The sequence below is a fragment of the Heptranchias perlo genome, chromosome 27, assembly GCF_035084215.1.
Source record: "Heptranchias perlo isolate sHepPer1 chromosome 27, sHepPer1.hap1, whole genome shotgun sequence".
Taxonomy (NCBI): domain Eukaryota; kingdom Metazoa; phylum Chordata; class Chondrichthyes; order Hexanchiformes; family Hexanchidae; genus Heptranchias; species Heptranchias perlo.
The window spans coordinates 6,318,306-6,346,000 of record NC_090351.1 but is presented as its reverse complement, the minus strand read 5'-3'; the positions used below and the strand labels follow the sequence as shown (position 1 = coordinate 6,346,000).

Genomic DNA, 27,695 nt, shown 5'->3' with positions numbered 1-27,695 from the left:
CCACGATCTGCAAAATTGCAGATGTTATCAAGATCTGTGCGAGCTTCAGCATTGTAGACTATGCTTGACTGCTTCAGACAGATCTTGATATGTTGGAGGATTGGGCTCGTGACTGGCAAATGATGTCTAATTTGGAAAAGTGCAGTGTTATGCATGTGGGCAGGGCAAATACTCTATATACACCCTTCAGAGAACATCATTAAAGCAGATGGAGAAAGATCTGGGCATTCTAGTGCATAGATCTCTAAAGGTTCATGAGCAATGTCGTGAAGCGATAGCTGGAGCAAATTGGGTGTGAGGGGGGCATTTATAGGACAATTGACTAAGACAAAGCATATGATTTTGTCCTTGTACAAGACCTTGATCAGGCCTCGTTTAGAATATTGTGTCCAGTTTTGGTCTCCTCACATGGTCGTTAATAGTGAAGCTTTGGAAAGGGTGCAGAGAAGAGCCACTAGACTAATTCCCAGTTTAAAGCATCTTATTTATCAAGATAGGCTAAAAGAGCTGGGACTCTACACTTTAGAGAACCGTAGACTTAGGGGCAATCTGATTGCTGTTTAAAAAATGATGAAAGGAATAGATTGTGTTCGAGTTGACAGTTTGATCCAATTAAAGAGATTAGGGACGTCCAAGGGTCACAATTTTAAGTTGTACAAGGCAAGATCTAGGTTAGATGTTGGGAGGTGCTTCTTTTCCTAGAGAATAGCTGACCTCTGGACCAGGCTGCTGGCTCGTGCGGTGGACACTGATTCATTGCATTCCTTCAAGGGAGAGCTGGACCTGTTTCTGTCTGGGTTGGAGATCACCTTGTACTAAAGGTCGGTCATGTAATGCATAGAATTATCATGGCCAGAGTGATAATCTGGACTAGTTTTAATTGACAAAGGGGTCGGAGAGAAATTTCCCAGGGTTTTTCCCCCTTCAAATTGGCCTGGGTTTTTAATCTAGTTTTGTGCCTCTCCCAGGAGATCACATGGTTTTGGGTGGGGTGGGGAGTGTGTATATTGTGAGACACAAGGTATCACGATTGTGTGGACCAGAGGGTCTTTTCCTGTCCGTCATTGTTTGTACAATACGGTGATGGTAATGCCATTGAATGTCAAGGGAAGGTGGCTAGACTCTCTTTTTGGAGATGATCATTGCCTGGCACTTAGGTAGCAAGATAATTCGTGCTACCTATCAGCCCAAGCCTGGATGTTGTCCAGGTCTTGCTGCATGCGGGCACGGACTGCTTCCTTATCTGAGGAATTGCGAATGGAACGGAACACTGTGCAAGCATCAGCGAACATCCCCATTTCTGACCTTATGATGGAGGGAAGGTCATTGATGAAGCTGTTGAACATGGTTGGGCCTAGGACACTGCCCAAAGGAACTCCTGCAGTGATGTATGAATGTATTAATGCGCAGAACCATCCAGACCTTCAGCAGCAACTCTATGGTCATTAGGACATTTTCCTCTGTACTAACAAGATGCATTTGAACCAATGGGGAAAAAAGAGTGGAGTGCAAGACACAGAACACGTTGCAAAAAACCATCATAACTCACTTAGACCTTCATTGGAGTTCTGGGTCCTTTCACACTTACGGTAGGACTGCTACAGCTCTGCACTGAGAACAGTTCTAAATATAGTTTTAACAGAGGTAAAAGTGATAGGTTTGTGTTGTGGGTTTTTAAACCAGTTCTTTCTGACCATTTTTTATGACTTACATTTATGACTCTGTAAACAACATTTGGTAAAATCATGAATAATATATCTTGAAACATGTTAAAAAATACATTGAGAAAATTTATTTGGACATTTACAAACTGAGCTTGTTAAAGGGTTCCATCTCTAGTTCCACAGTCTTTCAAATGATAAGAGGCAAGACAAGCAGAGCTCCATTTACTCAAACCCCAGGCTCTTAGGTGGGCTATCAATGTACAGAAATATACAGATCAGGCAAAGCTGCCTCCAGTTGTCCCTGCAGAGAGACTCCCATTTCAATCTGGATAAAACACTGTTGTACTGATAGTCTACATTTTTATCAACAGCAACATGTTCCAAAATGTTTTCTACCAGAGCAGATAAGTGCATAAGTAATGTTCAGAATTCAATGATGTTATCCTGCTGGCCACAATCAGACACCTGTACTAATGGGGGAGGGAGGGAAGACTGCAGGATTGACTTGTGTGAAGCATAAACACCCACATAGTTGGGCCGAATGGCCTGTTTCTCCGCTGTAAATTCTATGTGATTAACTGGCAGTGAGATCAAGGCTAGAGCTGTTACAGTTCAGATCCACTCGAGCCTCCACCGTAATCATATCAGAGAGGACAGCACGTGTTCCCCTCAGTTTTCACCCCCTCCTCTTCTGAAGGTGCTGACCCATGTTGGGGAAACATGTTGACAGCACCAGCAGTCCTTCAGTACCTTATCCAGGTGGTCATTCGTCCTGTGCAAGCCTGGGACAGTGGGCATCAGGAGGCTATTTCACTGTGTGGGGCATCACAGCCAAGTCCAATCTATCCTCACCCGAAGTCCACACGCATACTTTCCAGTAGGAGTCATGGAATCAGGAACATGATCCCTGACTGATTGTCCCCATTAAGGCTGGAACATTGAGGCCAAAAGTAGTGCGACCTTGGCTGAGATGAGCTAACACAGCAAGGATCAAGCATGAGGCTTTTGACCTGTACCACAGCAGGAAATTCCACCCACATTTTAAAAACAAATATACCAATATTCGTCCCTCATTAGGTTCTCCGTTATGACTTTTTCTTCATCACATTTGGGTCATTAGTTTGAAAATCAGAGCTGCCCACTCACTGGTGAGTTTTTTTGTTTCTCAATTGGCTCGTTACATAGTGCAGCAAAGGTCGTGAGAGAGAGAGAGAGAAGTGCGAAGTGTCACATTTTGGCAGGGAGAATGAAGAGAGGCAATATAAACTGAATGGTACAATTCTAAAGGGAGTGCAGGAAAGGAGAGACCTGGGGGTATATGTACACAAATCTTTGAAGGTGGCAGAACAGATGGAGAAAGCGGTTAAAAAGCATATGGGATCTTGGGCTTTATAAATAGAGGCATAGAGTACAAAAGGAAGGAAGATACGATGAACCTTTATAAAGCACTGGTTTGGCCACAACTGGAGTATTATGTCCAGTTCTGGGCACCGCACTTTAGGAAGGATGTGAAGGCCTTAGAGAGGGTGCAGAAGAGATTTACTAGAATGGTTCCAGGGATGAGGAACTTCAGTTATGTGGATAGACTGGAGAAGCTGGGGTTGTTCTCCTTAGAGCAGAGAATGTTAAAGAGAGATTTAATAGAAGTGTTCAAAATCATGAACGGTTTAGATAAAGTAAATAAAGAGAAACTGTTCCCATTGGCAGAAGGGTCGAGAACCAGAGGCCACAGATTGGCAAAAGAACCAAAGGCGACATGAGGAAAAACTTTTTAAAAAAAACGCAGCAAATAGTTATGATCAGAAATGTGCTGCCTGAAAGGGTGGTGGAAACAGATTCAATCGTGGTTTTCAAAAAGGAATCGGATAAATACTTGAAGGGAAAAAATTTTGCAGGGCTACGGGGAAAGGGCAGGGGATTAGGACTAACTGGATTGCTCCTACAAAGAGCCGGCACAGGCTCGATGGGCCGAATGGCCCCTTTCTGTGCTGTAACTAGTCTATGAATAAAAAAAACCAGGCAGAATTGGATTCGCTTAGTCAGAGGTACTTGTCCTGTTAGTGGATTATGGAGTGACATTCAGGGCCTGGAGAGATCCACAGGCCCAGTGCGACATGCCTTCTTACCAGAAACAGATCATGTGGAGACGAGTGGGCCATGGTGGGACATAAATGTCAACGTGTGAAAAAGGAAATGTGTTTTGCAAGATGGTGGAATACATGATCCAGAAAACCAGTGCCTGAACAAACGTACAATTCGTTCATTTATGTGAGGGGGCTGTAGTGGGGAAAAGGATGCCTGAAAAATTCAAACCTTTTATGCATCACAGTAAAATTCCTGAAGTTTCCCAAAGCCCATGAAAGTACCGTAACAGGAACACTACTCTATTCAAATTTAACATGGAGCTGCGCTGTTTTCCAGTTAAAACTGAGACCTCTGTTCCAGCCTCAGTAACATCTGTAGTAACACAGCCAGCTGTTAATTGGAGAGACTGTAGTGGTTGCGAGGCAGTGCAGAAACCTGATTCGGGTACTGTCCAGCACAGCACGCAGTTACTTTCCACAGTGAGGAGGTTTGTCAACACTCTCGTGAAGCGATATTTCCTTACTGAATGACACAAGCTCCCGTAATTCTTTATTTTCAAGCTTGAAAACAAAAAGGAAGAAAAATAAATGCCATGAGACATTGTCCAGTTTAAGACACATGTTAATGAGTAGGTCATTTTCAGACCTTGCTTATGCCCCTTCCCCTCCCTTTCACTTCTGAAGGTGCGATTCATGCAGAGCTGTGGTTCTGTAGGTGTCAGCAACACTCCAATATGGCCAAATGTCAGCCCAGATAGTGAGTTGGCAGGTATTCAACAACAGTGGCATCACAACCAAACCTAATCCTCCAGATGCAGCCTGACCTGCTGAGTGTTTCTAGCCTTTTCTGTTTGAGAACAGGATTAGGTTTGGCTGTGATGCCCCTATTGTTGAATACCTGCCAATTCACTCTCTGGGCTCAGAGACAGTGGAGGGGTCGAGAGAGATGGTGGTAAGGTACAGCTAAGTGTCGTCAGCGTATATGGAAGCTGACCCCTTGTCTGTGAATGATGTCACCAAGGAGCAGCATGTGGATGAGGAGAAGGAGGAGAGAGGCCTGGGGGACTCTGGAGGTAACGGAACAGGGGCTGGAGCCGGAAGAGAAGCTATCGCTGGAGATGTTCTTGCTATGATTTTCTAGGTAAGAGTGGAACCATGCAAGGGCAGTCCCACTAAGCTGGACAATAGGAGAGAAAGGTTGAAGGAGGATGGTGTGGTTGACTGTGTCAAAGGCTGCAGAAGTTGGGGAGGGACAATGCACCACAGTAACAGAGGATCTTAGGGCTGTTTCAGTACAGTGGCAGGAATAGAAACTAGATTGAAGAGTTTCAACCACGGAGTTGGAGGAATGAGGAGCATGAATTTGGGAGGTCTTGGGAAAAGGGAGTTTGGAGATGGGGCAGTAGTTGGCACAGAGGGATCAAGGGTTGGGGGGGGGGGGTGGTGGTGGTGACGGCAGATTAGAAAGGGAGAGGGACAGTACTTGAGCAGGAACCATATACAATATCAGCCAACATGGGGGCCGGGAAGGGAAGTTGGGTGATCAGCAGTCTAGTGAGAATGGGATCAACGGAGCAGGAGGTGGGTCTCAAGGATAAGATGAGTTCAGAGATGGCACGACGATAGAAAGAGAGATGTGGGTTCAGGGATAGGCAAATAGGAGCTTGGGAGATGGGGGGAGGGGGGGGTGAAGCAGCAGACAGCTGAACAGGTGGTCTCAATCTTATTGGCAAAGAAATCCATGAGCTCCTCACACTTCTTGTTGGAGGACAGGGTGAAGGGAAGAGGGGTTTAGGGAGATGGTTGGTAGTGGAAAAAAGAATCCAGGGGTTATCTTTGTTCTCCAGGATGATTCTGGAATAGTGGGCGGTTTTGGCAGTGGAGAGGGAGGCCCAGTAACACTTGATGTGGTCCAGCCAGATCAGATCAATGGATATACACACACATGCAAAGCAGCTCTATTGTCCATCCCTGGTTGCCCAGAGCACATCAAGAGTTAACCACTTGGTGTGGGATTAGGGTCAGATGTAGGCTAGACTGGTAGGGGTGATAGCTTCCTTTCCATGAAGGACAATAGTGAACCAGTTGTGTTTTTAAAACAATCTAGCAGCTTTCATGGTTATTCCCAGATTGATCAAATTCAGATTCATAACTTGTCACACTGGGATTTGAACTCTACTCCAAAGATGCTAGTCCAGTACCAAAACAACTAGGCTAACGCTCCCCAAATTATAAGATATTTCAATTGATTATGTAACATTTCTGCTGTCCTTGATGTTGAGCTTTATTCGATGCCTAGTAATGCGTCACTTTATCTTGAAAGCAGTATTTTGCTTTCTTTTTGGCTGGGAAGGATGCAATAGTTGAGGTCATGTACAGCTGTCAGCTGCTGTGTCACCAGTTGACGTGGAGAGGTGATACTGTTGAACAAAATTGATGATCACTTTCTTTTTCCCACCTGGTGAATCATCCACCATCACCTACAGGTCCATTCCAGATCTGAAACCCAACACTCACTGCACAAGAAGTCAATCAGCAGGTTACTGGAACTCCACAAATCATCACAGTAAAGGGCAGTGAAAAGGATATATTGCCAGTAAATAGGTTTTACTGATCTTGATGGACCGTGTCAGCACAGCATCCGTACAATGGTTGTGAAATCCTGCAGCACATACTCAAAACTCCTACCTCCAGCTGGGCTATTTTCTCTTGAATTTGACAGTATTCTTGATCATCCACTTGAACGGCTCTCCTCATTACCGTGGCCATGTCACAGATCTGTTCTACCTGGGTTTGCAGCTCCTGGAAGTACAAGAATAAGCAACAAGGATCACCCAGGTCCACTGGACCTAGCAAAGTACAGAATCTGGGTCTACACAATGGACGATGACGGTCAGTACTGTAACACCTTAATCCAACAGGATTGGGATTTGAAAGAGCCAGCTGGAATACTGCAACTCTCAGCGAGGACTGTGGTGGGACACTACATTGGGCCCGAGAGACCTTGAGCTTAGAGTGGGGAGGGAGGGGAAGAAAAATCAGATAGTACTGCCAATCCTCACCAATCCCTTTATAAAGTGTGTATGTGTGGACATTGGGGGGAGAACATGTTCAGGCCCCCAGTCAAGCAGCTGGTAAACAAAAGTGTTGTATGGCAACCCAGGAGATCCCTCATTTGACATTTTATACAGTCTTTGTGTTGACGACTTCATTGAACATCCCTTAATAGTGACTACAGGAAGTTCAATTGGTAACTCATTGTCCTTGAACAAAACTGGCATTCAGTACTTTGAAATAATCTGGAGTAGTTAATCAATTTTACACTTCAAAGAACCTAGTTAAACAAAACTGCAGTATACTTCTGTGGCTTTCTTTAAAAGCACAAGTTTAGATCACACAAAGCAGAAATGTGCCTTAAATTCTAAGTTTGAAAACATATTAAAAAATTTAAGGTAAAACTTAATGTAGCATTAACACTGCTGGAACCCTACAAGAGACACCATTGCTGACCCAATCCTAAACAATGCAGAGCACAGAACATTATATGACAGAGAAGGTAGGGAGGGCCAGCATGGTTAAGGACCTTTTCCAAAGTTGCCTACCTCCCACTTTTAAGTGTAAACGGGGATGAATTTGCAAGTCATAAAGAATAATTCTCCTGATTTAAACTAGGATCAATTTGGGAGTGCAGCCTCTTGCCTATAAATTGGAATAAATTTGTGAATGCAGTTTGTTACCTGGGAATGCTCCTGGTGTAAATTGGTAATTGGTGTGCTATCCAGTTTCTTCTTTGATGCTAGAAGTCGTAACATCTGCTTCCTGTATTTACTCATGATGAGTTCTAAGGCATAGCGGTGCTCCTCCAGAGAAAGCCACAGCTCTGAGAAACAAGAGAAGCCATCAAGAGACACCCACACTAGTCTCAGGCCGTGCAGGTGAGAAAAATGCTCAAGGTAATCCTTGCTGTATTCTTAACGAGAAAGTGAAGTCCTACCTTTTGTATTACCATACAGCACTGGATGATACAGGATCCCCCTTTACCTGCCACCTCCATCGGAATTGCTGGCCAAAAGGCGACCAAGGTCCATCTAGTTTTTAAAAAAAATTCGTTCATGGGATGTGGGTGTTGCTGGCAAGGCCAGCATTTACTGCCCATCCCTAATTGTCCTTGAGAAGGTGGTGGTGAGCTGCCTTCTTGAACCGCTGCAGTCCGTGTGGTGAAGGTTCTCCAGCAGTGCTGTTAGGAAGGGAGTTCCAGGATTTTGACCCAGCAACGATGAAGAAACGGCGATATATTTCCAAGTCGGGATGGTGTGTGACTTGGAGGGGAACGTGCAGGTGGTATTGTTCCCATGTGCCTGTTGCCCTTGTCCTTCTGGGTGATAGAGGTTGCGGGTTTGGGAGGTGCTGTCGAAGAAGCCTTGGCGAGTTGCTGCAGTGCATCCTGTGGATGGTACACACTGCAGCCACAGTGTGCCAGTGGTGGAGGGAGTGAATGTTTAGGGTGGTGGAGGGAGTGCCAATCAAGCGGGCTGCTTTGTCCTGGATGGTGTCAAGCTTCTTGAGTGTTGTTGGAGCTGCACCATCCAGGCAAGTGGAGAGTATTCCATCACACTCCTGACTTGTGCCTTGTAGTTGGTGGAAAGGCTTTGGGGAGTCAGGAGGTGAGTCACTCGCCGCAGAATACTCAGCCTCAGACCTGCTTTTTTAGCCATAGTATTTATGTGGCTGGTCCAGTTAAGTTTCTGGTCACTGGTGACCCCCAGGATGTTGATGGTGCGGGTTTCGGCGATGGTAATGCCGTTGAATGTCAAGGGGAGGTGGTTAGATTCTCTCTCGTTGGAGATGGTCATTGCCTGGCACTGGTCTGGTGCGAATGTTACTTGCCACTTATCAGCCCAAGCCTGGATGTTGTCCAGGTCTTGCTGCATGCGGGCACAGACTGCTTCATTATCTGAGGGGTTGCGAATGGAACTGAACACAGTACAATCATCAGCGAACATCCCCATTTCTGACCTAATGATGAAGGGAAGGTCATTGATGAAGCAGCTGACTATGGTTGGGCCAAGGACACTGCCCTGAGGAACTCCTGCAGCTATGTCTTGGGGCTGAGATAATTGGCCTCCAACAACCACTACCATCTTCCTTTGTGCTAGGTATGACTCCAACCACTGGAGAGTTTTCCCCTGATTCCCAATAACTTCAATTTTACTAGGGCTCTTTGGTGCCACACTCTGTCAAATGCTGCCTTGATGTCAAGGGCAGTTACTCTCACCTCACCTCTGGAATTCAGTTCTTTTGTTCATGTTTGAACCAAGGCTGTAATGAGGTCTGGAGCCGAGTGGTCCTGGCGGAACCCAAACTGAGCATCGGTGAGCAGGTTATTGGTGAGTAAGTGCCGCTTGATAGCACTGTCGACGACACCTTCCATCACTTTGCTGATGATTGAGAGTAGACTGATGGGGTGGTAATTGGCCAGATTGGATTTGTCCTACTTTTTGTGGACAGGACATACCTGGGCAATTTTCCACATTGTCGGGTAGATGCCAGTGTTGTAGCTGTACTGGAACAGCTTGGCCAGAGGCGCAGCTAGTTCTGGAGCAGAAGTCTTCAGCACTACAGCTGGGATGTTGTCAGGGCCCATAGCCTTTGTTGTATCCAGTGCACTCAGCTGTTTCGTGATATCACGTGGAGTGAATCGAATTGGCTGAAGACTGGCTTCTGTGATGGTGGGGATATCGGGAGGAGGCCAAGATGGATCGTCCACTCGGCACTTCTGGCTGAAGATGGTTGGAGACGCTTCAGCCTTGTCTTTTGCACTCACGTGCTGGACTCTGCCATCATTGAGGATGGGGATGCTTACAGAGCCACCTCCTATCAGTTTGCCTTCCACCATCCTGGTAGTTGTGTGATACAATGATAATGGAGTTATTGACTAATCACAGCAATCAATCTCTACAATCTCAATAGTCTACAACAGACCCAGACATGAGGCGAGGAAAATCCCAGTGGTGGCAAGCTTTGGGAACCATAGGTCCAAAGTCACCTGCTCCTCCCAAGTACGCTACACTTACCACATCCCAAATTATTCATATATTGTATCCCAAAATGTTATTTTCAGAAAGAAACCTATTTAATTTGCATCTGAATGAATCAATACTAACTGCCTTCAGTCTATTTCACATTTGTGATTACTGAGGTGAACGTCTTGCTTATCTAGAGAGTTCTCAATGATAAACCCATTTCTACAAAAGCCAGTTGAGTTACTGCACAATCCTCGCCCTGCCAGTTTATTTTGTACTAATTTTCTGCCCTTTTTGCCTCCCCAAAGCCTCGACTCCTGCTGGGGTAGTTTTACAGGTTCTGATAACTCATGCACATATCAATTCTTCATGCTTGAGTCTAGACAGTGATTGTTGGCCTGATCCTCCGTCCACAATTTTCAGCAGGAGTTACTAGATTTTGATCAGCAGCAGGAATCCTGCTTGTTTTCCCTCTCTCGTACCCTGGGCAGAGGCAAATTGAATCACCTCGACCACTCCCCCAACAGAAATCAGCTAACTTAGCACAGACACTATGCAGAGTGAGTGTCAGCAGGTTATTATACTACAGAGGCCATCACAGCCAAGCTTGATCCTTCCTTCACCCGTATATCTGCGTTTTCCAGTGACCCAGGAGTGGAAACCCTGGCCGACTTTCCTCTCCTTAGCTCAGGGACAGTGAAGACAATTGTGATGCCATTACTGCCATCCTGGCCGAGATCAGTTAACTCAGCACAGACCTGCAACAGACCTCTCGGTCCATAATGCTCAGTTCTACACCATGCAATGCACCTAGCTGCGTGTGGAAAAACCATCCAATTCAAAAAATTCTGTCACCACCAACTGTTTAAGATTAAAGAGCTGAATATAATAGTTACAGTAACCAGGCTCCAGCAGAGCAAATGAGTAGGTGAGAATGGAAAGTATGCAGCACAAAATTATACAGTACATAAATGTTCCCTTGCATCTTTGGATAGGACAGCCTTCCATAGAAATTAGTGGCAAGCACATTCAAAAGGTATACATGCTCAGTGACTGAACCAATTGGGTCATTTTATGCTACTTTTAACTATGAGCAGAAGTGCTGTAATGATTCATACTCCTCATTAAACTTCTACACAAAAGGTTGTTTGACAGCTGGACATTTTGAAACTTCCAGAAGTGAGTAATGCTCATTTCAGAGAGTCTGGTTGCTAGGAATCTGGGTTTAATTCCAGCCTAGACAAAGGGAATAAAAAAAGTGTTTTTCTTTCACTCTCTTGCAGAGAGGGTTTTTCAAGCTGCCTCTCCACAACCATACACCAAGAAACAGATCATAATTTGGGAATTAATTGGCACCAATGGGACAATCCCAGACAGATAACATCATGTCATTCTTGCTCTCTTATGGTATCAGCTCATTGAGTCCATTCTTTCCAGACTGTATGAAATTGCTGTCATGGACACTGCCTATTTAATCTCCTGAGAGATGTGAATAACCACAGGGAAAACTCAAGATAAAATTCTTAAAGGAGGAATTGCAGAAGAAATAGTAAAGTTATACTGGTGCAGTGGGGAATGCTCCTTTAAGCGTGGGCTTGAGGCGTTTTGTTAGGTTACTGTAGAGGGAGCTCTAAACCAGTCATGTGCTTTACTTGATCTGCAGGGGCTTGATGTGATCACTAAAGATAAGGAGGAAAAAAATTAATTGAATTTGCTCAGCTTGAAATCCCTCACCTTTGATAAGCATGAGATATACTATAAAATACTCAATAGCAGATTTTGATTTTGCCTGGACTAGAATAACCAGCCACTAGTTCACCATATGCAGGCATAGTACAGAGGTCTTAATTGGTAAGGAAAGAGAAACCTTTATTTTCCTGCTGCAGCTCCCGGATCTGTGTGTTCTCCTGAGAGAGGATAGCGTGTGGTTTGTGACTGGCCAGCTTCTTCAGCTCAGCAAAATCTTCCTGGTTCTGAAAACAGAGCAGAGTGAAATTACAGCACAATCCACAGTTCAGACTGTCACTGTTTGGCCCTATTCTTTTCTGAGCTCGTGGTCTGTCACTAATGAAATAGGTCCAGGTTCATAGAACACATTATGCACATCATTTAATTTGACAAACACAGAGTATTGAACAAGGAGGTTTTAATTAGCCCAAAGATATTTCATTCACGCCGCTCCATGTCTGTCTGCCCTATTTCCCTGCACCAGGCTGCTTCTCTACTCTGAGTCTCCTGAATGGCCTGGATTTTGCTGTCAAAATAACAGCACTCGCTGTTATCTATGTGCAAATGGTACAGCAACTTCAGGCGAGGGGCAGATGCGTGGTTAAACTCAAAAATCCAAAAGTTGCTGTCCGAATTGCGTTGCTCCATCATTAGATTCGCGAAAACAGCATTTCGCTGTCTGCCTCACCGTTGAAATGCATTGATCAGTGTGAACTTCCTGTATTTGCACGGTAGATACAAACTAAACTCACCACAGAAAGTTAAGTCTTCTCTGTTCCAGTCTAAGTAGCCTTTTAACGACGTGTTAAGTATTCATTAGTAATCAACCTCTCTGGCACTGAAAATTAACTATTACAAGTGTGGAGTCTCATTCCTTCAGGTTTTAATTGTTGGAGATTTTTAAATTAAAAATGTGTTTTTACTTTTCCCTTGTCTCTTTTCTCTCTCTTAATCCAATCTTTCTGTCCCTCTCTATTTCTCTTTCTGTACCTGATTTAACGTTGAATTCACCCACTCCAATTTACACGTCCTTCTCAGTCCTAGCATTGTTACTTTCACAATCCTTCAATCTGATTGGTTAAGGAGAAGCACTGTTGCTTGCCCTGGGGTCCTAGATGCCCTGTTTCCCTTGGTGTGACGTTATCAGCTTGCACTTTCAGTAACTTACTATGCAAAAAAATTTAAAACATAAACATGCAAGGACAAGTCTGGCTAATGGCAGGTATAGGAACAGCAGTGGGCCATTTAGCCCCTCGAGCCTGGTCTGCCATTCAATGAGATCATGGCTGATCTGTGACCTAACTCCATATACCCGCCTTAGCCCCATGTCCCTTGGGTTAACAGAAATCTATCAATCTCAGATTTAAATTTAACGATTCATAGAATCATCGAATGGTTACAGCACAGGAGGTGGCCATAAGAGCAATCCAGTTAGTCCCATTCCCCTGCTCTTTCCCCGTATCCCTGCAAATTTTTTCCCTTCAAAGTATTTATCCAATTCCTTTTTGAAAATCACGATTGAATCTGCTTTCACTGCTCTTTCAGCTAGTGCATTCCAGATCATAACTACTTGCTGCGTAAAAAAGTTTATGCTCATTTTGTCTTTGGTCCTTTTGCCAATCACTTTAAATTTGCGTCCCCTGGTTCTCAACCCTTCCACCAATGGGAACAGTTTCTCTTTATTTATTTCATCTAAACCCTTCATGATTTTGAAAACTTCTATCAAATAAATCTCCTCTCTCCCTTCTCTGCTCTTTTTTTGATACACTTGTGGGATAGTGCCCATTGAATGAGTGCCTGTTTCAAGGTTTTACGTGAGTTGTCCACGTTGCAATATCCAGCTTCACCACAGCCAAGTTGGGCCGGCCGTTAGTGAATCGCAGGTACTTAAGGTGGGGAGGAGGGGTTGATCTGTGATTGGGAAAACGGACGTTACCGACAGGTTCACTGGGCATCGAATCCACCATAACGGAGAGACGTGACTGAGCTAGTGTCGTTTGGTTAGCGGCAATGCTTGCTGATTACCCATGATCATCATCTGATGGTTGCGCTTTATTACTAACTATCACACATCAGACAACGCACAATAACATAACATTACGGAGAGTCGGATTAGCGGCTCTTTAGTTGACCCATCAACTTTGTCATTTCAACGTCCATATTAGCGGCTCTTGTTTCGGGGACCCCCCGCGGGGTTGCTTCTATCCTGGTTTCCATACCCACTGAACTGGGGATTGATTGGTATCTCGGCTCTCCTCTTGGAACGCCTTCCTTGAGGTTCTGTGGTGCTCTCTTGGACATCACCGGCTGAGAACTACTTTCGCAGTCCCCTGGTCTTCGGAATCGACTGACAGTCCATTCCAGTCCAGTCTTCCGTGATTTGGTTTAGAGCTGGGCACTTGTAGATCTTGCTGGGTTGCCATCCTCCATCACGATAGAGGCTTGTGATGCTGGGACTGCAGGAGTCAGTCTAGCGGTGCAGCTTTTGTATTTTACGCCTTGGTTGGCTGCTACCAATCAGCGGGGAGGTTTTTTGCCCGGTACCAAACCCATCCAGCCGTGAGCGAGCTCACATATTTTTGTTTTCAAAGGTTCCCCTCCTGAGGGAGTGTGATCTCCATCAGATCACCCTTTGTGCATTCTTTGAGCAGTCACAACAGCCACGTATCGTAAGGAGGCTGGCGGGAACATGACTCACTGTGACCGAGAACACACAAGACAATCACAGTTACAGTAAGACGAAGACTTCACCAAATGAGTGCTAGTTGGGTCGCGATTTAACAGCAGAGCTGCACGACTACAGTTACCATCCTACTGTAACTGGACTTACTAAAACAAACAGCGGCTGAGGGCAAGTTGTTACCCTCAACTTTTGGCTCCACACCAGGCATCTGCCTGGGCTCTTGCCTGAACAGATCGAGAGAGAAATCGCTTACCTCCGCGGGTCTACGCAGATCACCCGTTAAGCAAGTTCTTCGAGCAGCCCATTCAGCCAACGATGTTATGTTGTTTCCAGCGGGACCACGTGGAGGCACGGCTCACTGTGACCGAGAGCTTACAAAACTGTCACAGCTACAGCAACCAGAGTGCAACACTCCGAGACCACCTACTAAGGTCACGAAGAGAGTCATAGTTATTCTAAGGAGAACCCCAGCTTCTCCAGTCTATCCACGTGACTAAAGTCCCTCATCCTTAGAACCATTTTAATAAATCTTTTCTGCACCCTCTCTAAGGCATTCTCATCCTTCCTAAAGTGCGGCGTCCAGAATTGGACACAATACTCCAGTTGCGGCCAAACCAGTGTTTTATAAAGGTTCATCATGACTTCCATAGTTTTGTACTCTGTGCCTCTATTTATAAAGCCCAGGATGCCGTATTTTTTAAACCGCTTTCTCAACCTGTCCTGTCACCTTCAAAGATTTGTGCACATACACCCCCACGTCTCAGTTCCTGCACCCCTTTAGAATTGTACTATTTAGTTTATATTGCCTTTCCTCATTCTTCCTGCCAAAACGTATCACTTCGCACTTCTCTGTTAAATTTCATCTGCCATATGTCCGCCCATTCCACCAGCCTGTCTATATCCTCTTGAAGTCTATCACTATCCTCCTCGCTGTTTATTACACTTCCAAGTTTTGTGTCATCTGCAAATTTGGAAATTGTGCCCTGTACACCCAAGTCATTAATATATATCAAGAAAAGCAGTGGTCCCTGGGGAACAGGACTGTATTCTTCTCTCCAGTCTGAAAAACAACCGTTCACCACTACTCTCTGCTTTCTGTCACTTAACCAATTTCATATCCATGCTGCCACTGCCATGGACTTCAATTTTGCTGACAAGCCTATTATGTGACACTTTACCATAAGCTTTTTGAAAGTCCATATACACCACATCAACTGCATTGCCCTCATCCACCCTCTGTTACCTCATCAAAAAACTCAAATCAGGTTAGTTAAACACTATTTACCTTTAACAAGTCCATGCTGGCTTTCCAAGTGACTATTAATTTTGTCCTGGATTATCGTTTCTAAAAGCTTCCCCACTGAGGTTAAACTGACTGGCCTGTAGTTGCCAGGTTTATCCTAGCACCAACTGTCGTTTGCTGAAGAGTTTTCCAAACTTCTACCTCCACTTTGCTTGTAAAAGTGTTTCCTAACTTCTCTCCTGAAAGTCCTGGCTCTAATTTTTAGACCATGTCCGCGGTCCTAGGCTCTCCAACCAGCAGAAATAGTTTCTCTCTGTCTACTCATCAATTCCCCTTAATATCTTAAACTTCAATAAAATCACCCCCTAATCTTCTAAATTGCAGACACCTTTAGATGCCCTGCCAAAGCAAATTTTGGCCCAATGTGTCAATGTAATCACCACAGATGGCCAGCAGCTCACAAGGTCTTGTTCAATAACTGAATCCAGCAAGCCCCATGGGAAAAACACCATATGGGTGAGTGACAAATTGAACAGAGGGGGACTGTATTTATGTGCTACTAGTATTTATATAGTGACTTTAACATGAAAGCAAGGCACAGGTAGGAGTGTGGATAAAGGACACTGAGCTGGGAAAGGTGGGACTAAGGAGACCTGATCAAAAACTTGGTCACAAAGAGATTTTTTTTTTTGGAGAAGGTTTTAAAGGAGCAAGGGAGTTGGAAATGCAGAGGAGGAAATTCCAGAGAGTAAGACCCAGGTGGTTGAAGGCTCTGCAGCCAATGGTGGGGTGAAGGGGAGGTGAGTCCCAACAGTAGTGTGAGAGTTACATCACCATGTGGACTGCAGCAGTTCAAGAAGATGGCCCAACACCAGCTTCTCAAGGGCAACTAGGGATGGACAATAAATGCCTGCATTGCCAGCGACACCTACATCCCAAAAATGAAGTAGAAAAATCACACAAGAGGCTGGAGTCAGAGCAATAAAGGAATATGGAGCTGGAGGAGATTGCAGACAGAGACAAGGGACATAAAGACAAGGACAGAACGGCCAGGGACACTGTTACATATGGACAGTATGAAGCACTGGTATATGGCAGCATAGATGGATGGATCGGGAGGTCCATTCTAAGGGTGGGACAGTAGGAGTTAGAGTTCATGAGTTATTTGCCAGCTGGTCTTAGCCTTACCCTGTCAGGGATTCCTGTCCCAACTTCCTTCATACTCTCCACCCGTTTGTTGAGTGTGGTGGTCTGTTCGATTAGAGACTCAGCTGCGTTGTCATGGTCCTTCAGTCGCTCCACCAGGGCCTTTGCATCAGCCAACACCTTCTCTATTGTGCATGCCATCACTCAGGAATAGGAACAGAATAAGCTGTTGGGTTTGGTATTGACAGAGAGCTGAGTTAGAGAATCTGCTGATTTAGTCTTTTTTTAATTTCCTACTCTCCCTGTGAGAATTCAGCATTAGAAGTTTTTGCTTTGCAATAAAAGCTTTTTTCCCCCTTGCATTGTTCCCTTTCCTCTCCATAAGAAGTCAATTCCTTGCTGGCATAGGGTTCCACAGGTGCTGGCAGGGCTTGCAGATCATTACCCAAGTGTTCATTCTTTATAAGTGAGCTATATCAGTGATAAGATCATCACAGCCAAGCCTGACCCTGTTCTCATGCATACACATCCCCCTCTACAGCAGGGGGTCACTCGATAGTGACCAGGATTGGGGACCCTGACTGACTTCTCCTCATCTGTAGCCCAAGAGTGTTGAGAGCAATAATAAAGCTCCTACTGCCACTCTAGCTCAGATCAGATAACAACACCCATCCAGAAAATGAACCTGGGACCTTCCTGGTCATAATGGCACAGTTCCACATTGGGCATTGCATTTACCATAAGGAGAGCCTGGATAAAATAGTCTTTGTCATAACATAGCCAATCATCCAACACCATCTCCTGCTAGAAGCATTCCCAGGTGACAATGTGGATTTAAAGTGGGAAGACTGTACTCACCAGTCAACACTGAAAATAGTAAAACCAGTTTATAAAAGGGACTATGTGCCTTTACACCAAACTAGTGATAGCAAAAACAGTATGAAATACATTCACACCTAACCTGAGGATAATTTTGTAAGTATGATGACTGAGCCAAGTGTTGAGGGGCATGAGGTGGAGCTAAATCTGGAGAGGGGGAAGGCAGAAGTTTTTAATTGTCACAAACCTTTAATTTATTCTGTTTGATACAAATATACTAGTAAACTGAATGAGGTAAATACATGTGCATATTAAACGGTGCAGGTGATTCCCCTACATTTAAACAAAGTCTGGATTTGGGCCAGAATTAAAAACTGCTCCCAGTTACCAATAACAGCAGCATTGTGCTCCACCCACCCCTCTCCCAGCTCAGAAACAAACTCCCATTGAAAACCCTAATGCAGCCTCCGGGCCCGCTGGATGTTTTAAGCCCCTTTCTCTGCTCTCATTACCTCTCAGGGGCTCCAGCTCACTCTCTCACCACTTCCTGCTCCACTGCAACATGCGTCACTTCCTATTCGAACCCGAATTCTCCGAGGTCCTAGCGCCTGTCCGATTTCACAACGGGGAGGGGCGAGGAGATGGTCACTCGGTGCGTCTCCCAGGTCCTAGCGCTCTCAGCCATTACTCAAACATTCATTGTTTGCCAAGTCTTCACGCCAAAGAATTACCTTGGGGTTTACACTCTAATCCTCTTCATTCAAAGCTCCTTTATTCAGATTGCCTATTAATTTGAATCAGAACAATGCAAGATAGGCCTCTTATTAAAAAGTCAAAGCTTAATTCAAATTTCAATGTAAATTATTGGTTCATTTGAATTCAAATACCTAATCCAAGTAAATCCTGACAAGTTAAATCTGTTGCTTCATTGAAATTCATCCCCGTGATCAACATCCCCGTGGTGACGTGTGGCAGCCCCTCCCCCACCTGAGTGGAGGCAGAGCTGTTTCAGGGGCAGTTTGAGAGTTTGAGAAGCACAAGGGCTCCATACCATTTCGGGTTACTAACTCAGGTTGGAGGGTATTTCTTCCACCAGCTGCACGGCCTGAACTATGATACGCAACTCCTGTTTGTCATGTGGCTGAGCGTCCTTGCAGGAGCTGCCTGTCTTTTACCAGGATCTAATCAGGGTCTGGAATATGGTTGCCTCCAGCCAGAGCTCTCCCCCGTCAGGAGCAGTGGCCGTGCCACGGGAGCTGCTGCTGCTCGGGAATCCGCACCTCTGCATGGTCAGCTTTGGCAACATGTGGATGGTGGAGATGAGGGCCCTTGCTGGCAAGGTAACCAGAGCCAGGGATGTCCTGGATGGTGGAGGAGCGGGCTGGATGTCACCGATGACATTGGCAGAACGGATGTCCTGCTGCTATGTCTGGTACGCCATCGAGACGATAAAAATCGCACTCGGCCCTGACTCCACTAGGTGTGTCGAGGAGGTTCAAGTGTGTGGAGCGATCCCATCCGATCTGACCCCCATTTGGACAGAATTTCTCATCGGCCCCAGGCCCCAAAACCTCCCTCAAGGGACTGTGCCTCACAACATGAGCCGTCTCTTGGAAATCCCCTCCGTGCTATTCCATTCTGCACAGAGGGGTTTCCTGTACAGCCTGCTCCTGCACGCACTCCACTTCTTCACCCTTGTCTCCTGTCCGGACACACCTTGGTGTACCATTTTGCCATCCGGCAGAGGTGGTGTTCACCAGTAGAGGGCTCTCTATGTGGGAGTCCTCCCATGCACCATTGGGGATATGGGGTGGAGAATGTTGCACGGAACGGTGCCCACAAACAGGCTGTTAAGCCATTTTAGGGACTCCCAGGCTGACTGTAATTTCTGCGACCTGGATGAGTCTCTTTTCCATGTTTATATCGAGTGTGGGAGGTTGCAGCCTCTGTTTCAATATTTAAAGGAACTGCTGCACTTCAGTCCCAGGCTCCTGATCCGCCCGGTGAAGAGGGAGGTGGACAAGTCGGAGGACCTCCTCGTGGGTCTGCTCTCGGGCCTGACCAAGGTAGCCATCTATAGGTCTAGGCTGGGCGCGGCCCGTGGGGGTGTTTGCTCCGACTGTCTGCCTCTCTTCCATTGCATTCTCCATGCCCGGGTGGCCCTAGAGAAGGAGCATGCGGTGTCTGCCGGTGCGCTTGAAGCTTTCTGCAACCAGTGGGCACCGCAGGGACTGGAGTGCATAATAGAAACGGACAATAAAATTATTATTTAATTAAAGATGGCTTTGCAAGCGCGTCAGAACTACCAAAAGGACTGTAAGGATGGTCAACAAACCGATCAATATGGAGCTCGATTCTTCCTGTTTACCTTCCATGCCTTCTACTTTGACTGGGATAATGTCGCGTTGTGTCACTTTGCTGAGTTCTTCAAGGAGCAGTCACATGAGAACATGAGCACACCGAGAAACTGCCCCCATTCCAGAATCAGCGTGGGGGCCAAATCACCTCGGAGGACATCAAGAAGCCAGAGCAGGATTGAGTGGAGCAATGGTCTGGTAGCAATGCAGAGCACTCTGCAGATGGAGAATGGTGTCAACCAGAGTCTGCTGGATCTGCACAAACTGTCCACTGAGAGCACTGACCCTCATTTGTGTGACTTCCTGGAGACCCACTACATGGATGAATAAGTGAAGATGATCAAGAAGCTTGGAGATTACATCACCAACTTGAAGAGACTGGGAGCCCCTGAGAATGGCATGGGAGAGTATCTGTTTGATGAGCACACCCTGGGGGAGAGTGATTCAACTAACTGCAGGGATTAAGCCTATTGTATATAGTACTTCTGTTTATATAGTCTTAATATGTGAGACCCCCATCCTGCAGCAAAGACAACTCGTGTGACTTTGTGCAAAGAGGTGAGAGACCTGGGCTCTTGATGTGAAATGTAATAGTAACTGTCACTAACTGTAATTAAAATGTTTAATATTGAAAAACTCCGGTTGGAGGTATTCTTTGTTAATTGTATCCATATGATTTATATCAATTAGTGTTAATTGTATTCAGGTGGCGCATATCAATTGGGAACTCTCTTGTATCCATTTATATGAGAGCTTATCTAGGGTGTGGGGTGTGTAATGTGGATCTCTGTGAATAAAGGCTTGGAAGCAACTGAAGACCAGGCTCTAGTATTACATCCTTCACCACCTGGCTATCCAGTTTATTACATTCCTGGAGGTTTGATCACATGACATCTGACCACATGACATTTGATCATGTGACATCTGCAAATGTTGCATTTATCTTAAAGTCTGGGTCCCCTATAATTGAGTACCTTTGCTCGTGGTTTTGTGCTAGCAGCTGTTGTGTGAGAAGTTTCGAGAACTAGGAAGACACCTGTGAAGAGGGGAATCGAGGGCAGGGAAGAGGGGAAATTGAAGGTGGGGGAAGGATTCATGGGGGAAACCAGAGGTGGGAGGAACTTTTATTCCACCTATAACTAATAATAACTTACTGAAAATGCACCGGTAACACTAAAAGCACTCAGATTCTCCTCATAACCAACAGTAATACAATAACTTACTATATGTAACTGGCAGTAACACGTGTAATGCCCCGATATCCTACCTGTAACAAGTAGTAATCCTATAACCTGCTGACGTTCACCCTCTAACAACAGCCAGAATTCCCTGCACTGCACAAGGTGTGGTCAGGCTCCCAGTTGATGCTACTTGTAACAGGCCCCATGTCTCTCTATCTCCTTGGACTCTGGTTTGGACTCAGGTTCTGTGTGAAAGTGACAACCCTGAGCTGGGAACCTCAGTCACAGTCGATTTGTACTTGGACTTCACACGTCAAAACCGGCTGGCACAGACAAACCTGAACCAAACCGAGACATCGCACAAAGGGCTGTGGGCTTGATGTTTGGGGCACTTCTCACAGATTACATTGTCCTAAATTCAGCTCAGCACCAACATTTCTAAGCCACTTGGGCTCGGACTCAATGAAGGAGAGAACCTGAGTTCAAACCAGAGTCCAAGGAGTTGGAGAGAGACGAGGGTCTGTTAAAAGTAGAATGATAGAATTACAGCACATGAGGAGGCCATTCAACCCCTGGTGTCTGTGCTAGTACTTGTGAAGAAGCTTCCCATGGTCTAATAGCCGTCAGTGGAAAAACCTTATTTCTCCCATTATAACTCCGAGATTCATATATTTCTAAGTTCATTTTAATTTTAATTTCTCTACTCATTCAAGGAACTTCAGCCTTTGTAACAGCACCGTTACTTTTTGTGGGAATATGTCTAATTCTGTACCCTAATCATCTTCTGTTACAATGGGCCAGACGTCACAGCGAGCAGCGAATGAGCAGTAGACTTCCACTTGCCCATAGACTTTCTATGAGCTTTTGCAGGACAAGTTGCTGTAAATTAGGGATTGATTCAGGGCATCTGGAACCTGTGTGAACGGGGCAAGCAACTGTGCATCCCCTTTACCAATCAGATCGAAGCGTCATTTAATGAACAGCACAGAATCTGAATCAGGAGGTGTAGGTTAGAATAATGAATTCAACGTCAAATCAGGTACAGAAAGCGAAATAAAGAGAGGGAAAGAAAAATTGGATTAAGAGACAGAGATAAAAGAGACAAAGAAAAAGTTTTTAAAAAATGTTTTAAAATTATTTCTTTTTAAGTGTCCAACAATAATTAGAAGCTGAAGGAATGAGTCTCCACACTTGTAAATGTTAATTTTCAGTGCCAGAGAGGTTGTTTGGCGGTAATTAAGACTTACCACACTGTTAAAAGGGTACTCACACTGGAATGGACAAGCCCTAACTGTTTTTTTGGCAAGTTTGGTCTGTACCTAGAGGGAAGTAAAGAAACTTCACACCATTCAATACATTTGAACGGTGAGTCAGACGGCGAGATGCCGTTTTCATGCAGCTTTTAGAGGAGCAGGGCATCTCGGCCAGCAACTCCCGGATTTCCGCGTCTAATTGCGCATGTGCGGTCACTGGAAGTTGCACATAAATAACAATGAGTGCTGTTAGCCTCACCATTATTTTTACAGCAAAATCCGGCCCATTGCTTCCTAGGGCATGATTTTAAATGGGAAAAACGGGTGGGTTGGGGGCGGGGAGAGCAGTAAAAATTTTAAAAATCTAAAACCCGCCCCCAACCGGCCCACTTCCAGTTTTCACTGAGGCGGGACGAGGGGCGGGAGACCAACCCGCTCTTAGGAGGTGGGTCAGTTAGTATAAGCTTTCATGGAGGTTCCAGGCCTTCATTTTGACAGGTTTTTTATTTTTAACCTCTGGAGGCCAGGATTCCCGGGCCTTCTCCTTCACGTCAAGTGAGAGGAGGTGGGAAGGCCCGAAACTGCAGGTAAGTGCCTTTATAGCACAGCTTGTGGGCCCGGAGGAGCAGGAGTGCTTCCCCCAGGCCCAACAAATCTACCTTCGGTGACCATCCTCACGATCTCCGCACCCCCCACGATCTCCGACCCCCCCCCCCAACGATCTCCGACCCCCCCCCAACGATCTCCGACCCCCCCCCAACGATCTCCGACCCCCCTCCACGATCTCCGACCCCCCTCCACGATCTCCGACCCCCCTCCACGATCTCCGACCCCCCTCCACGATCTCCGACCCCCCCCACGATCTCCGACCCCCCCCACGATCTCCGACCCCCCCCACGATCTCCGACCCCTACGATGACCCCCATGACTGACCCCCTGATGGCCCCTAAAGACTGACCCCACCCACCCCCTGGAGGCTGAGTCCTCCGATGACTGACCCCCCCCCCCCCGATGACTGACCCCCCCCCCCCCGATGACTGAGCCCCTCCGATGATCCCCGATGACTGACCCTCTTCCTGATGACTGAGCCCTCCAATGACTGACACTCCCAATTACTTAGCCCCCAACCGATGACTGAGCCCCCCCCCACCGATGACTGAGCCCCCCCCACCGATGACTGAGCCCCCCCCACCGATGACTGAGCCCCCCCCACCGATGACTGAGCCCCCCCCACCGATGACTGAACCCCCCCCCCACCGATGACTGAGCCCCCCCCCAACCGATGACTGAGCCCCCCCCAACCGATGACTGAGCCCCCCCCAACCGATGACTGAGCCCCCCCCCACCGATGACTGAGCCCCCCCCACCGATGACTGAGCCCCCCCCACCGATGACTGAGCCCCCCCCCCACCGATGACTGAGCCCCCCCCCCACCGATGACTGAGCCCCCCCCCACCGATGACTGAGCCCCCCCCCACCGATGACTGAGCCCCCCCCCACCGATGACTGAGCCCCCCCCCACCGATGACTGAGCCCCCCCCCCACCGATGACTGAGCCCCCCCCCCCCACCGATGACTGAGCCCCCCCCCCCACCGATGACTGAGCCCCCCCCCCCACCGATGACTGAGCCCCCCCCCCACCGATGACTGAGCCCCCCCCCCACCGATGACTGAGCCCCCCCCCACCGATGACTGAGCCCCCCCCCCCACCGATGACTGAGCCCCCCCCCCCCCACCGATGACTGAGCCCCCCCCCCCCCACCGATGACTGAGCCCCCCCCCCACCGATGACTGAGTTCCCCCCCCGATGACCGAGCCCCCCCCCGATGACTGACCCCCGCAATGACCTCCTTAGCCAATTTCGTATCCATGCTGCCACTGTCCCTTTAGTCCCAGGGGTTTCAATTTTGCTAACAAGTTTATCATGTGGTACATTATCAAAAGCCTTTCAAAAGTCCATATACACAACATCAACCACACTACCCTCATCAACCCATTCCATTATTTCATCAAAGAACTTAGTCAAGTTAGTCAAACACAATTTGCCTTTAATAAATCCGTGCTGGCTGTCATTTATTGACCTATGTTTTTCCAAGTGACATCTAATTATGTCCCGGATTATTGTCTCAAAGTTTCCCCACCACTGTCGTTAAGTTGACTGGCCTATAGTTGCCGGGTTTATCCCTCGCCCCTTTTTTGAACCGGGGCGTAATTTGATATACTTTTAGCCCAGTCTCTCTTTGGATAATTAAAGTCATCCATTATTATAGCCGTGTTGTTGCTGCATTTTTCTCTAATTTGTCTGCAGAATTCTTCCTCAATGACTTTGCACTGTTGGTCAGTCTATAATATATTCCCAATGGATTAACTGTTCTCTTCCTATTCCTTACTCTAACCAAATAGATTCATCTTTTGCACCATCACCTATATCATCCCGATATTCCGTTGCTGTAATGGAATCGTTGATTAACACCGCCACTCCTCTTCCCTTTTTCCTACTCTGTCTCTTCAGCACATTTTGAAACATCTGCAGTCCTACCTTAGCCTAAGCCACATTTCCATTAAATGTTACAACCCCAATTTTATTTACAATATACTTTGTGCATTCATGTACAACTCAAACATCTCTCTGCCTGTTTGGTAACCTTATTCATTTTACTCCTTCCTCCTTCTAATCTGTTTTTCTCTCTTATCTTAACTACAGCACTTGTCCTTTTTGCTCACCTTTCTGCTTCCTCACCTTGTTTTTTCTACCCCCCCCCCCCCCAATATTAATTTAAGCCCTCCCACAGTGCTAATTACTCTCCCATCAAGAACTTTGGTTCAATCAAAAAACACAATTGTCTTTGGGCAGATGTCTTCCAAACGTCTTTCTACGATCTCACTTAAGAAGGGCATCACTTCCGCACACCACCATTTGGAAGAGTGGCAGAATGTAACCTCTGACTCACTGAGAATAACACCAGGGAAGGTTTATTGGTAATATGTTATAAACACTACGTCTAGTGCACGCATCCGTCAAACTTCAGACATCATGCCCTAGATGTCACATTCTGTTACTGGTGCAAAACAATCTTAAAATGTTGGGAGCCTCTCATCTGCAGCCTGAAACTTGCAAGCACTTTTCAATCTGCAAAGTTCCTCAACCAACTAACAATTAAATTCTCATTGACCTGAGGCTGTGTTTACTCAACAATGATTAGACTTTGTGGCGTTAAAGAAGTACAGCGTCACCTTAGCAGCAGAAAAATACATTGTGCATTAACATACCATAACACTTCTGGCTTTATAAAATAGAATGTCATCCAATTTAGAGAGTGCAGAAGAGAAAATTGCCACTCTTTAAACATTTAATTCCACGTGAGGTATGTTTTAAAAAATACCAAAGGGTCTAATGGATCCCCTAAGCACTTTGTAAATCAAGTTTCACACTGCATTGGATTTACACTGCACGTGGTGTCAAACAGAAGTGGTGTGGGACTTTCTCCTCCATGTAGTCTCAAAAGGATTCTCTCTGGATTCAGGTTAGGCCTTGAACCTGGATTTACACTGTAAATTTAGTGTAGGTACAAAGTGGTTTCAGCTTTGCACCAATGCTAAACTTGTGCTATAAATACACTCCTTGACTTTGTGTCCTTAAATGGACACAACTCTATCTTAGCAACAGAATAATACAATGTGTAGCACTCCTGACCTTACAAAACAGCGCATTATCTGATTTACCAGGGGACATCCCCTAGTGTATAGCTTTGAGTCAGGTACATTTTCCTTCAGATATCACACTTTGTATAAAACACCAAATCACAACTGAACATTGTTCTAAAAAAAAGTGCAGAAAAGAGGACAGCTAGCTTCTAAGTGACCTCAGCAATGGTTACAGCACAGTAAGAGGCCATTCGGCCCATCGAGTCTGTGCCGGCTCTCTGCAAGAGCAATCCATTTAGTCCCACTCCCCCGCCCCTTTCCCCAGTATCCCTGGTATTATTTTGGAAAATCTCCTCTGCACTCTTACCAAGGCCAACCTTATCAACAGAATAACACATTGTGCATTATATCATATGTTACACCACGCTGTATTTATAAAGTAACACGTCCTCTGACATACCGTGGGCAAAACTACAGATCTGTTAGCATCGAAATGAAAAGGCTTCTGCTAATAAGATGATTAGAATGGGTGAGATGTTGGGATTTTAGTTAAAAATTGTTTTTTTATTCTATTACAGTCAGTTTACCTGATGATTGTGTGTTAATATGAAGTTATGAGATGAGATGTAATAGTTGAGCAAATCTCTGGGCTGTCGCTCTTGTGGAACATAGGAAGAGGAGTAGGCCATTCAGCCCCTCGAGCCTGTTCCGCCATTCAGTTAGATCATGGCTGATCTGTATTTTAACCCCATCTACCTGCCTTGTTTCAGTAACCCTTAATACTCATTAACAAAAATCTATCAATCTCAGTTTTGAAATTTTCAATTGACTCCCCAGCCTCAACAGAGTTCCAGATTTCCACTACCCTTTGTGTGAAGAAGTGCTTCCTGACATCACCCCTGAACGGCCTAGCTCTAATTTTAAGGTTATGCCCCCTTGTTCTGGACTCACCCACCAGAGGAAATAGTTTCTCTCTCTCTCTACCCTATCAAATCCTTTAATCACCTTTAACACCTCAATTAGATTACCCCTTAATCTTCTATACTCAAGGGAATAAAAGCCTAGTCTGTGCAACCTGGCCTCATAATTTAACCCTTTAAGTCCCAGTATTATTCTGGTGAATCTGTGCTGCACCCCCTCCAAGGCCAGTATATCCTTCCTGAGGTTCAGTGCCCAGAACTGAATGCAGTACTCCAGATGGGGCCTAACCAGAGTTCTGTACAGCTGTAACATAACTTCCACCCCTTTATATTCCAGCCCCCTTGAGATAAAGGCCAACATTTCATTAGCCTTTTAAATTATATTTTGTACCTGACCACTAGCTTTTAGTGATTTTTGTACTTGGACCCCTAAATCTCTCTGTTCATGCATTGTTCCTAATTCTTGTTCGATACTTGGCAGTTGCTTTGATTGTTATTCCTCTGAAATGGCATCATAACAGAAATGTTAAATTCAGTATCTATTTTCCTGTGACAGCTTGGAGGCAAATTCTTGGAATGGATTTCCCAATTCGGCCTGCAATCAGGCCTTGGTTGAGCAGTGAATTATTAGCACGACCGGCTGTTATAAGTGCTGACCTCACCAATATCCATTACCTGAGTTAGTGAGGAAGGTGACCCTGCCATCCCAGGGTAACTGACTGGTAGCCCGCTTTCTCTGTAGGCATCAGTCTGCCCATGACTGTGAAAGGCACAACTTCCCTGAATTTTTTTAAAATTAAAGGGCCATTCCACGCTGCTACTGGGACCATCAGTAACATTATCAATCGCCTGTGCAGGGATGCAGGAAGCAGGTCACAGATGCATTCTTTGCTAGAGCAAATTCGTTCATCCACGCCCCCATGGCCAACATGTGGCCGTAAGTGCTCCA

General features: G+C 45.9%; 1 protein-coding gene and 1 pseudogene across 1 annotated transcript; one reads left to right on the top strand and one right to left on the bottom strand.

The window, feature by feature from the left end:
• Positions 1-1,769: 1,769 nt before the first annotated feature.
• sike1 (suppressor of IKBKE 1) lies at positions 1,770-17,988 on the bottom strand. Its single transcript, XM_068007248.1, has 6 exons — positions 17,903-17,988; positions 16,614-16,797; positions 11,639-11,744; positions 7,486-7,628; positions 6,437-6,550; positions 1,770-4,309 (listed from the first exon to the last, which is right to left on the bottom strand). Exons 2-6 carry the CDS (start codon positions 16,770-16,772, stop codon positions 4,217-4,219), a joined length of 615 nt encoding a protein of 204 aa, XP_067863349.1. The 5' UTR covers positions 16,773-16,797; positions 17,903-17,988; the 3' UTR covers positions 1,770-4,216.
• A 1,681-nt stretch (positions 17,989-19,669) lies between these two features.
• Positions 19,670-20,212, top strand: LOC137344329 (ferritin heavy chain B-like; annotated as a pseudogene).
• The last annotated feature ends 7,483 nt before the right edge of the window (positions 20,213-27,695 follow it).

Bases quoted from the DNA above. Each gene is read 5' to 3' on its own strand.
- sike1 (XM_068007248.1), bottom strand. From the start codon at position 16,772: ATGGCATGCACAATAGAGAAGGTGTTGGCTGATGCAAAGGCCCTGGTG. The intron at 11,745-16,613 runs GTAAGGCTAAGA...CTCTGTTTTCAG, and splicing joins GGACAGGAATCCCTGACAGG to AACCAGGAAGATTTTGCTGA. The intron at 6,551-7,485 runs GTAACAAACTGC...TTGTACTTCCAG, and splicing joins TACACCAGGAGCATTCCCAG to GAGCTGCAAACCCAGGTAGA.